The sequence below is a fragment of the Mus caroli genome, unplaced genomic scaffold (assembly GCF_978045245.1).
Source record: "Mus caroli unplaced genomic scaffold, Mus_caroli_1 scaffold_6, whole genome shotgun sequence".
NCBI classification, from domain to species: Eukaryota; Metazoa; Chordata; class Mammalia; order Rodentia; family Muridae; genus Mus; species Mus caroli.
The window spans coordinates 66681744-66694613 of NW_028227261.1; the positions used below are offsets into that span (position 1 = coordinate 66681744).

A 12870-nucleotide genomic window follows, 5' to 3' on the forward strand; every position below is an offset into this window, starting at 1 on the left:
ACAATACTATATGCATCCTGTTAGTCCGCACACTATTTGGATTTAATATGTTTGCATCTGAGTTTCTGTATTTGTGCATAGGGATGAGAGTAGTACTTACTTCACAGGGTAGTTGTGTGAATAATATGAATGAAACCTAAAATTCCTTTACACATATAAGAAATATTAAGTATTACTTAAATAATTTTGGTCAGTCATGAGGTACTGTCTGCTATGAAAAAGATGTCCACTGGCTGAGCTGATGTTGGAGGCATGAAAACTACTCGTTAGTTATTCCCAGAGGGAGATTTTTCAGTTTGTTGAGAATTCTTAAGTGGTGCCCAGGGTCTCACAGCTGTCATTGTCTCTGCCTCATTTCAGACTGTCCTAGTCTGTCTTTCTCCACCCTGCTTTCTATTTCACTACTGGCCATGTGATGGCGTATGCTCAGACCATGATGGACATGTTTGCCTACATCATACATATTCATATGTCTTCTAACAGTTGCCTTTGAAAATTTTGGGTCTTTTAATCTTTCCAGAAAGGAACATCTGTGGAATACATATTTTCTTTGACATCTGGGCTACTTCCAACATAATTTGGATATGTTGATCTAATAGACTCCATGTTGTTTTACTGTATTTGACCAAAGAATTTTGATTAATGTAAGGGAAATAAAAGAAGTAACAGAAACCAGATACAGACTGTAGCAGATGGAATTGAGCCATAGTTCCACAGGGCCACTGATCATCAGTATAGCTTGGAAGCTGGATCACTACATCTGTGAGTTCGTTGCCATAGATATGGCTGTCTCAGAGTGTTGGAAATATCAGAGAAATTCATAGGAAAGAACATCTTATGAATCTAGAAATCTCTTACATGTTATCTATTCTCATAAAAAAATAAATACTGGATACTGTCAATAAGAAAAAAAAAGAAAAAAGAAAAGTGGCTAATGGATACTATATTCTTGATTTTAGCTATCATTTTCTTACTTTCATTTGAAAGTATGTGTACCAGAAAGCAAGTAATCATGTTAACATTTTATATCCTTCCCCCCCCCAAATAGAATAGTGATCACTTTTTTAAAACCGAAAAACAAGGGTTTCCAATGCTGATGCCACTTAGATTTTTCCTCTGTATGGTGATCAAATTTTTGTCTACATTGCCTGTCTTTTTCCATTTCTTTTTATAAAGATTGAAAGGTGACTTCTAAATATTCTTGAAAATTCCACTTGTCAGCATCACTGCTAATGTCCATGTCATTAACTTTAAAATGTTTTCAAGCATTTTTGCCCACATTCCTGCATCCTTCACCTGGCTTTCCCCCCTCTGAGCTGGACCCTCTGTTTCACTTTATGCTGCTTCCCAGTGTTCATCGTAGGCTATTTGCACATTTTGTTCTTTACATGGCAATTCCACAGCCAAGTCGCTCATGGCTTTGGAAAGAAAAGATGCTCCCAACTATTCTGGAATGTTTTAATCTTTAATATGCTGTACAATTTGCTTATGCTTTACTGTTTCCATCCGCTTGTCCAATCTAATCTAATTAAATGCCATTTTAAAGAGCCCCACATCCGGCTTACTAAAAACACCTGGAACAAAACCAAGAACATAATAACTAATCAATAAAAGTTTGTTGCATCATGTGGCCCAGTTCCAATTGTATGCTTTATAAGTTCTGGTTCTAGTCCTTTGGAATATTTACTGAATAGTGAAAATTAAATATACTTCATCTTAATTCTAGCTGTGACTTATTTATAGGGGGATGCTGCAAAATCCGTAGAAACTACTTATTCCTAGCTCAGTGAAAAGACTGCCGTACTCAACAATGCCATGTCTAGCACAAATAACATAATAGCATTAATTGAGCACGGCCCATGGCAAATGCTCTATACTTAGAATATTATTGAATTATCTTGGATATCATAATCATTCAATGAGATACCACCATTATCTTTGTGTTAACATTGATGTAACTGAGACACAGAGAAATCAATAGCTTGCCCAAGACTGCATACAAGCAAATGATACCAGTGAAATTCAAACCTTACCTATCACATGCTATGGCTGACCTATGCCTACATCGTGTCAGACCCTTTTAATCAGGATGGTCTTTATCTTCACTGGGTTGGCCATTTGTGGCCTAAATTAAGACAACTGAAAGGTGGTGATGAAGTGCAGTATAGAAAAGAAAAAGATGTTCTAGCTTACTTGATCTCAATGATCACATCTCAAATACTAATTATTTAATTAGAAAAGTGTGCTTACTCTGTTTTAAATTTTGAAATGATTACAAATTCTGAACATGCAGCACAAGAACCCTCTTTTCCAAACCACTTAAGTGAGAGGCATTGGGGGTGACGTCAACATTATTGTGTATGTGTGGCCATGAGAACATTTCCCCCATAGAGCCACAATGACTCACCAAATTCAGAAGGTGGCAATAACACTGGATCATATGGTACCAGTCTTCATGTTTAGATTTACCTATCTAGTCCCAGTGATACCTGGAATAGCAAGTGATCCTGTGCAGCATAATAGTCCATATCTGGTTGTCACAGATTTTTCTCTTTAGTCTGAGACATTTTCTTGGTCTTTCTTTGTCATGACTTTGAAATATTTCTTCCTCACCACTTTCCATCTATGACTCCTGTAGAGGCAACCCTCCTTATGTGTCTTATTATTCTTTTTTTTTCCAGGACCTAGTATCTCACAGCTGGCTTTCTCTTCACAGGAAACTTACCTTCCTCTTTCTAAGCTCCAAGAGTGTGAAGCCTCTCTCCAGCACATTTAAAGATATGGTGACTGAATTCTTGGGAAAGGAGAGGGAATCAGATATTATGTGTTATTAAGATCACTTCCTACTCTGAAATTCTATGATAGATGAGTTAATATAGATTAATATTTGCAGGTTTGTGCTGAGCAAATGGACTAGGGATGTACTAATAACTACTGGGAAAATGCCATGTTTAAAATAATTACTAAGGCCAAATCAAAGTGAGGCACAAATAGCTTTGAGTGGTGCAGTAGATATGACACATATGTGAATATGGTTGGAACTGCAAGATCTGAGCATTGGCAGAGAAGTCAAGATATATTTAGCTACAGTAGCTACCAAAAGGAGATGAGATAGCAGAGAGTATCTGTAACGGGTAAATATATATCAGTGTTGTTCAGGCAAGAAAGCAAAATGTTAACTGGAGAGGATCTTAATATGTGTTAAATAGATGAGCAATCATTCTGGAACCAATTTTTCTAGTCTATTAATATATCAATTACATGGTATCAACCTAGTTTCATAGATGCTAAAAGCTCTTGGTTTTGCTTGCCCATTGAGGAGCTGACACTAGATTCCAGGTAACATTAATTTTTTTTCATTTTTTTATTTTCATTTTAAATGTTATCCCCTTTCCCCTTTTCTCCCACAGAAACCCTCTATATCATCCCTCCTCCTCCTGCTTCTATGAGGGTCTTCAATTCTATTCCATTGATCTTCCTGCCTGTCTCTGTACTAATGCTTAAATTAACATCAGCCTTTTCTGTATCAAAACACCTCACTACTGCCCTTCTCTGAGTGCAGTGTAAGTGTGCAGCGAATTCTCTTAACAGAGTTCTTACAGTGGGCAGCTGGGTACATCCATTCTCAAGGCCCTGAATATCAAACACTGTCCTCTGTGCACATACAACTACATGCATATGTGCGCATGAGCTCACACTCACCTTCTTCCCCTAGTACCTATACTACCTACATAGATCAGGTACCCAGTGCCCATACATGTTCTGATTTCTCTAAACATGTCTGTTCATTAGTCATTTCCTTTGATGCCAGTGAAGCCCTCCCAAACCACTTCCATGCCCATCCCATGAAGGATTCGGTCTTTGGAGTAAGGGAAATTTGAGCTTCAGAAGAAAAGTTTTTTAATTACTGAATGGTAACATGGATTTTTATACAATCAAGTATCTTTCCCCAATCATGCCAGGGGTGCATTCTCCTGCTGTGCCTATGTAACAATTAGTGATTCTGGGAGATAGTTTAGTAGGGTGACATTTGAAATAGTTGCATGTTTGAGGAATGTTTTTGAAAAATCTGAATTTATTTTGGCCTAGATGTAGCATGCTCTAAGTGTGGTAGTATTCTCTTAACGTCTCATCCATTTGGATTTTGATAAATTTCTAGACACTGTTTACAAAAAAATAAAGGAAATAATGTGAAGACAAGAAAACCTTATTTGAACATAAACATGCACACGTCATATACACACAAGCACAAAGAAAAGAATCAAAGGCCATTGTATCATATAAACATAAAGCCCAACATATGCTTCATAACAAAAATCAAATATAAGCCCTTTGAGAAGTTTTTGAGGAAAACATACACACAAGAGAGAGAGAGAGAGAGTCGTGTAAACATTAATCAAAACAAAACATAAATATACATCAGGAAAGATACGATTATAGAATAAGAACAATTGCCAAGAATAAAGAACATTTTAACTTAGTCAGCTCATCCAGATTTCATAATAACCTAGAGTGTATTATGTATGCATAATGCAGTTTTAAACACATTATGTAATTGAAATGGTAGAAAACAAATCTAAAATCACAGCTGGAGATTTCAAGATCTCTGTGGTAGAGAGGCCTGTATGTTTGTGTCCCTGTGTCCCTGTGTCTCTCTCCTCTCTGTCTCTGTCTCTGTCTCTGTCTCTGTCTCTGTCTGTTTCTCTCTCTCTCTCTCTCTCTCTCACACACACACACACACACACACACACACACACACACACACACACTCTCGTGTGCGCTTGCGCAGACACTCTTGCTAAGAATTCTTTCTTGACAAAGCACAGAACATCAGGGAAATATGAAAATTTTCAGTGCTTTCAATCACCGGAACCTATCTGACATTCATAGAACAGTCCCCACTCCAAAAGTAGAATTATTTCAAGTTCAGCAGTAATGCCATCAAGGTAGATTATATTCTGATCCATAGACCCAATCAACTCAAACTTTATTCTTTAATCACAACATTGAAATTAGAAATCAATAATATAAAACTATCTGGAAAATCCCCAAATCTTTAGAAATCAAAAAATAGAAAAAAGAAAAAAAAAAAACCTTTAGGTTGTTATTGTAAATTGAAGGTAATTTCTGTGTAAGGACTTTTTTTTAGCACTGTTGATAGGATATAAATTAGTATGATATTAGAGAACAGTAGGGGTTCCTCAAGATGTTGAGAATAGAACTATTCAGTAATCTCACTACTGGGTGTATATCTAGAGAAAATAAAATCAGACTGTTGAAAAGATGCCTGCAGTCCCATACCTACTGTGGAATTGCAATAGCCATGGAACAGAAACAAGTGTGCATCAACAGATGAATTGTCAAGGAAAATGGTGTACACACATAATGACAGGGTTCAGCCTTAAAACAACAGCAACAACAAAAGCAGCAGCAGCAGGACGTGCTAAAGGGATGTCTCAGTGGTTAAGAGTATCCATTTCTTTTGGAGAGGACCCAAGGCCATATCCTAGCACACATTTCTGGCAGCTCACAACTGCCTGTAACTCCAATTTCAGGGGTCCAGGAGCCGCTTCTGATCTCCACTGGCAACTACATTCACATGTACAGCTACTATTTGTGTGTGTGTGTTTAAATCTTTTTCAAAAGAAGAGGAAAGGTATGTCATTTACAACAGCATGGATGGAAATGGGGGATAGTTACGCTACTAGAATAAGCTAGGTACAGAGAGCCAGTGCCTTCCACGTGGAAGATGAAGATGCTGACCTCTGAGAGTGAAGAACAGGATGGGGTAAGGGAAGGACAGTAAGGAAACAAAAGGCTGGAGGGAGACTGGTGAACGGCTGCTAAGCTGAATTGGAGTGAGGAGTGAAGTGTGGTGAGCAGCAGGGTGACTAAAAACAGGAATGGATATTTCTGAAAGCCTGAAGAAGAGGATTTAGAATGTTCTCACCATAAACAGTAAATGAGAAGGTAGAATTGTTTACCCTTTTTTAATGCATGTATTAAAACATGGCACTCAACATAAATTGTTTCTACTAGATAGATAGATAGATAGATAGATAGATAGATAGATAGATAGATAGATAGATATGCTTGTTTTTCTCACAGTGACAATAACTGACAAATGCAACTTGACTGGAAAAGTGCTTATATGTTTGTTCATAGTTCTGAGTGACTCATCCATCCTGTCAGGAAAGGGAAGGTGGTAGGGGAAGCATGGTGGCAGGGGAGCCTTCAGTAGAGCTTTCCCACATCCTGGCAGCTGAGAAAAGAAAAGGGATTGGAAGTGGAGCCATGTTATGACCCTCAAGGTCTGCTTCTAGCAACTATGTACATCAAATAGACTCTAAGTCTCAAAGGTTCCATAGCCCCTCAAAATAATATACCACAGTCTGGGGGGCAAAATGTACCAACATAAGGGAGACAAGTTACATTCAAGCCATAAAAATGGAATAAAACAAGTTAATTTTAAATATTAAAATGAATTATAAGCTATTAAAAGTTAAATTTCATCTGTTAGAACAAATACATTAATACAAAGTAATCTATGAAAACCTTGCCATTAGATTAATTAATATTCTTTCCCTGGAATGCCACATTAAAGGTTAAATGTTTAGGTTGAGACTAGTTAAATTCCATTATCTAGTCATGTAATGAGACAATACATGTCTTAAAGGTGGTTTTAACACTTTACTGTTTCACCCAAAACCTGCCTTCAAAGAAATAATCACAGATCTAATTTGCTGTATTATTTTATGATAGGATACATTTCCATACTCGATGCATGTTTACTAACATTTACTATAGTAGTATAGTTAATAAAGAAGATAATTTGGTTTATATTTCTAAGAGGCTTTTAATTTAGGGAGGTTGTAAGATAGATAAATCAAATGCCTCACATAAATGAGAAAAAGAAAGATATCTTAAAGGGAGTACAAAATGCAGTGGGGATCTAGAAGAGAGAGTGGAGAGGGAGAGGGACACATACACATACAAGAAGGATCTGTGGAGATTTGGCCTCAGATAAGCCATGGTCACTAAAGGAGTGGAGGTGATCATTCATAGAAAGAAAGAGCGATCAGCAAACACACAAACAAGTATTAGTTGTGTTAAGGGAACACTGTGTCTTTTAAGTATTAGCTGTGTTAAGAGGTGTGGTGGTTTGAATAGGTATGGTCCCCATAGACTCATGTGTTTGAATACTTGGTCCATAGGGAATGGCACTAGTAGGAGGTGTGGCCTTGCTGGAGGAAGTGTATTACTGTGGGGTCTGGCTTTGAGGTCCCATATGCTCAAGCTGTGCCCAGTGTGGCACATAGTCTCCTTCTGCTATCTGCAGATCAAGCTGTAGAACTCACAGCTCCTACTTTATGACTGTGTCTGCCTACATGTTTCCTGCTATGACAATAAAGGACTAAACTTCTGAACTGTAAGCCAGCCCCAATTAAATATTTTCCTTTATAAGAGTTGCCATGGTCATGGTGTCTCATCACAGAATCTTTTACTTCCTCTGGAGTCCAGTTCCCTCGACTAAACTTACTACAACTGTTCCGGGCAAAACTAAGAAGGTAGGCTGGGGGATTACTCAGCAGGATCTTAGCAATGTGGAACTGGGTATTTGTAATTTAAGAGGCATTACTATTGTAGAGCTGTTCTCATTGGTTTACCATAGTTGCAGCGAGTCTAGGGAAAATGGACCATCCAACCACCTCCATCTCTTCTCACAATCTTGTTATCATTAACTGGTTTCATGTATTCATAGAAGACCAACACATTTGTAGCCATTGTACTGAACTTGTAGGTTGTTCATACTATACTGCTATCATGAGACTATAATCACAATCTTTTGATAAGTTTTACTTTTGTCTTATTTTGTAAGCTAAAATATTAGATATTAAACTGATTGGATGAAATATAAAATAGTTCAAGGTTATTGATACATATTTTCACATTAACTTGCCCAAATACTCGTGCACATTTACAGTTCTACATGAAGTTTCAAAGTTATCAGCCTGTGGATTTTAATGTTTTTACCTCAGAGTATGCTCTGGCCACTACCAGGTCTATAATAAATAATACTCCATGAAATACCACTGCTTGAAAAAGGAAGCTTGCTCTCAATGAAAGTGCATTGCTAAGCCTGAGTAAGCATTTAGAAAGTGCATTGTATTCGTTAAGGCTTGTACGTAATAAATAATGAGTGGTCAGAGTGGACAACAATCATTGTCTCAAGAAAAGTGCACAGTGAAGCCAGCTCTTTCGTTACTTCCTCAAACAGCAACACAATGGGGGAAAGTAAAGGAAATGTTCCATAAAACCCTGAAATGGGAACCAGAAAAACCTAAGGTATAAACTTGGGAAAACGACGTGCAAGGAAACAAAGACGACAGAAAAGAACACCCTCCCTCAGGGTTTCAGATGCGTGAGAGATAAATATTTCCCAGAACTGGAGTGGTACAAGGTGTGCAGAGATCCCTGTGTGCCCTCCACCATGGTTCACAGACAGCTCCCTGAAACGGTGTTGCTGCTCTTGGTTTCTTCCACTATCTTCTCTCTAGAATCGAAACGGATTCCCTTCCAATTGTGGATGAACAGAGAAAGCCTACAACTACTGAAACCTTTGCCAAGCTCGTCAGTCCAGCAGTGTCTAGCACACAGGAAGAATTTCCTGCTTCCTCAGCAGTCTGTGAGTCCTCACCAGTACCAAGAGGGACAGGCGCTGGCTGTTCTGCACGAGATCCTTCAGCAGATCTTCACGCTCTTCCAGACACATGGGACTATGGGCATTTGGGAGGAAAACCATATAGAAAAAGTCTTAGCTGCGCTTCACCGGCAGCTGGAATACGTGGAGTCCCTGGGTGGACTGAACACAGCGCAGAAGAGTGGGGACTCCAGTGCACAGAACCTTAGGTTACAGATTAAAGCATACTTCAGGAGGATCCACGATTACTTGGAAAACCAAAGGTACAGCAGCTGTGCCTGGATCATTGTCCAGATAGAACTCCACCGCTGTATGTCCTTTGTGTTCAGGTTCACAACATGGCTGAGCAGACAAGACCCAGACCCTTGAACACTGAGAAGCAAGACCCAACAGTGGATTTGAAAGACATAGGTTGGTGGCGGAGTGGGAGGAGCTATATGAACATGATTTGTTTCTTTTTGGTGTAAAATGGCCGCATTGTTTTGCTTCTGCCCCGGTTTAACTGCGTCCTAAGATGGTATGAGTTGCAAATATCCATTTTGCCAAGCCATGTTATGTTTTCTACCAACTTCAAAATATTTAAGAATTAAAATTAATTCATTAAAATTTCATAATTGGTTCTTCAGTGGTGAAATTTTCATAGAATTTTGCCGTTAGATACGATGAGCTATCTCGATAATGTAGTGAACATTCCCTTAGCATACAGCATTCATTCATGCTTACCCGAAATTGTTAGAGACAATGAAACTAGCATCAATCCATGAATATTTCTGTTACAAAGCCATAATAGAAATATGGCCAAAAGGTGTGAACAATTTTCAGAGGAATGAAAACAGATTCAATCTCACTCATTATAATAATAATGTAGATTACAACTGAATAGCATGCTGTTTTTAACCTATTAGCTAACACCGCAAGGTTTAATTATGAAAAATATGCAGACTCAACACATTTCTGAGAAAGCAGGAACTTTTCCTGTGTGTTAGACACTGTTGGGGTGATTAGTTAATGCTCGTACAATTTGCTAGATCAGCAGAAGTTAGTGTAAGCAAATTCACCTAAGAGAACAAGATTCTCTTGAAGGGAATGAGATGTTTTCTCTACAAAAGTACATAAAGGAAAATAAAAGCAAAAAAAAAAAAAAGTAAAATGTGTATAAGTAGTATATTTGGGTAAAACCATGAAGTAATCTTAATATTTGTACTGACTATATGTGAAGAACTAAAGAACACACGAGAAATAAATGGTCAGGATTAATTATTGTTCTGTGGAGGGCGACTTGAGGGATGGGGCAGGGAGAAGAGGGAAGGAGAGCCATTACTCATGTTTCTGTGATAGCTTTGAGTCATATGCTTATTATAAATTAAGTTAAATGCATCCAGCTGGTTAGAATTATAAGAATTATCAACGAAGGAGCCTTGCTGAGGAACAGAGGGGCTAGTTGACGGAGGAAGCAGGACTGAAGCAGCCCGCTCTTGGTTGGCAAAGGCTGGGAGGTGGAGAGCCAAGAGGAAGCTGACCATGCCACGGAGAGGGGCTTCTGCTTCCGGAGGGCTCAGATAGTGACAGGCTCGAATCTCTCCTAGCCACGCCCTTCCAGAAGGCATCACAAAGCAATGTGGAGCAAGATGTCTGAAGTCCGCTGAGACTCGCTGACTTGGCTACACTACAGATACAAAGGACACAAGCTCTGCAACTACTTCTACTTCACGGTCATTGCGTATTCTGCCATGGAAATTACTTCTGAATGTAGAGGCTTGCCGGAGAACCAGACAATCCCAATTTTGTTTAACCATTGCAAGCAGCTCTTGGTAGAGGCACCTAGATTTGGCTTAAATGAAAGGGGAGGGGAGCTGAATGGGCTTCTGAATGTGAAGCGGTTGCCACAGTGAGGTAATCTGTCCAACAACTGAAAACACAGGAGCTAGCAGGTGAGGGAAAGGCCGTGCTGACTTCACTGTGAGGCCCAGGACGGGATCTGTTTACCTTTAAGTTCACAGAGAGGTAGTGGAGTCAGGGAAGGAAAATAATATTTACCATACTTGACTGAAAATACAGGTCGTTTTACTTCTCATGCTCTGGAAAACTTTTTGTTGTTTTTCTACTTTAAACCAGGAAGTTTCCAGAACCAAATCCGTCATCTAACAATTACTCAGTTCTCTGAACAACCTTGTCTGTTTTTCTCAGGTGAAAACAAGACTTCAAAGATGAAGTAACTTGCTTAAAACAACAGAGCAAGTCCCAGAGTTAGCCAGCGCTAGCCAGTGCAAAGACTCTATCCCAAGGCACCCTGACTTGTGGCTCAAACACCTGCACTTGTGTAAAATAATCATTTGTGATAATAATTATATTCTAGCTTGAGCTATGACCTCTGAATTCTGGATTAAAGAAAGGATATATCTCCTCTAGACACCCCTTTCCTCAAAACTTGAGTATAGAGTAAGCCCAGTGTTGATATCAGACACATAACTTTAATCCCGTCACTCAGGAGGCGAGGCAGGTGGTTCTGTGAGTTCGAGACCAGCCTGGTTTACAGAGTGATTTCCAGGACAACTAGGGCTACACAGAGAAACTGTGTCTTGAAAAAAACAAAACGAAACAAAACAAAAAACATAGAGTAAAACTGTCTTTAGTTCTGAATAGCATTCAGTAAGGAAGAGGGAAACGGAGAAGGAGGAAGGGAATTATCCACCTCTTGGTAAAAATGTGGAAGCTGCTGCTGACTCTGGAGTGTAACCTTGGCCCTGGATGTGAAAGACATGGCCTGAGAGCCCATCTTTACTGAACAAGGGTGTTATCTGAGTTTCTCTAGGCAGCTGCTCTGTCAGACTCCATTTGGACGACAAGGGAGCTGGGGTGGGTCAATCAGACTACTGAACCTTGCCATTTCTTTTAACATGAGCTATCCTAGGACGCAACTAATGGAAAAGTGAAAGAGAAGGAAAGAAAAAAATATGTCATATGGCTCCAACTGCAAAGGGAAGGGTGTACCTGTGTCCACAGGAACATGAGTGGGATTGGTGACCACAGAGCAGTGGTTCTAATACTATGTATCACGTTTACTCAAGTGACTAGATGTCCATGCTTCTCTCTGGGGCACCGAGGGGCATTACTCTTCTCATTACAGAAATGGTGTCAGGCTATCAAACATCAGCACCCAATCCCACTGACTCACACAGTCCCAGTTTCTACACCTTCCCAAAACAGCTCCGCCTATGGGAACCACAAGTATCCCACTGACTCAGACAGTCTACGAGATTCTCTGTCCCAGTTTCTACACCTTTCCAAAACAGCTCCGCCTATGAGAAACCACAAGCATTTTCTGGTAATTCCTTCAACTGCAGAGCTCAGAATTATAATATCACACACAATCTTCTTCACAATGGCTGGGCATGGCCCTGTGTGCTGTTGGGGACAGGACAATGATGAGAAACCTGACATTCGGGGATGTGAAAGAGAAATAGTGTTTTTTATGGCCCATTGCTGGGTGCTGAGATAGGTAGGGGATCAGAGGTCAGGCAATGATCCTGCTCATAGCAGTGACATGTTTTCCAGGCTGGCCTCTCCTTAATCTCCGGTGATGCTCTCTGGGACACTCCCCCTCATCTTCCTAATTCAAGGGTTAATTCACTTACCCTTTGTTACTTTCATTAAATAGTTTATCATTTTAAAACTACGAGCACATGAGCACTGAGAATGGATATACACGTATTAGTGAGCATCGAGGGAAGAAATCCTTGTTAAAACTTAACTGAAATGCAGTTACATCATTTCCCCCTCCTCCTTTCTCCTACCCCTTCCCATGCTTCCCTCCTTGCTCCATTCAGAGCCTCCTCTTCTCCAAGCACTGTTGTTACATATACATAGAAACAAACAAACAAAAAAAATCACTCAGTACTGAGAACCAATTAAGGGGCTCTTCCCTAGGAAGACTCATTCTCCTCTGTCATCGGTTGCTAATTGCTTGTAAGACTTCCTCTAGGGTGTGACCTGATGAGGTCTCCTTTATCTGTGTTGGCATGTCAACTGGTGTTGTCACTGTTCAGGTCTGGGTAGGCAGCCACACTGTTCCCTGTCATATCTAGAAAGCACAATCTCACAGCAGACTTCTTGGTCCTCTGACTCTTAGAACCTCTCCCCCACCCCCCCACCCCCGTCTTCTGCAATGC

At 39.7% G+C, this 12870-nt stretch overlaps 1 protein-coding gene across 1 annotated transcript; it reads left to right on the top strand.

The window, feature by feature from the left end:
* Nucleotides 1–8263: 8263 nt before the first annotated feature.
* Ifne (interferon epsilon) lies at nucleotides 8264–9824 on the top strand. Its single transcript, XM_021159198.2, has one exon. It carries the CDS (start codon nucleotides 8492–8494, stop codon nucleotides 9068–9070), a length of 579 nt encoding a protein of 192 aa, XP_021014857.1. The 5' UTR covers nucleotides 8264–8491; the 3' UTR covers nucleotides 9071–9824.
* Nucleotides 9825–12870: the final 3046 nt, after the last annotated feature.

Bases quoted from the DNA above. Each gene is read 5' to 3' on its own strand.
- Ifne (XM_021159198.2), top strand. From the start codon at position 8,492: ATGGTTCACAGACAGCTCCCTGAAACGGTGTTGCTGCTCTTGGTTTCT.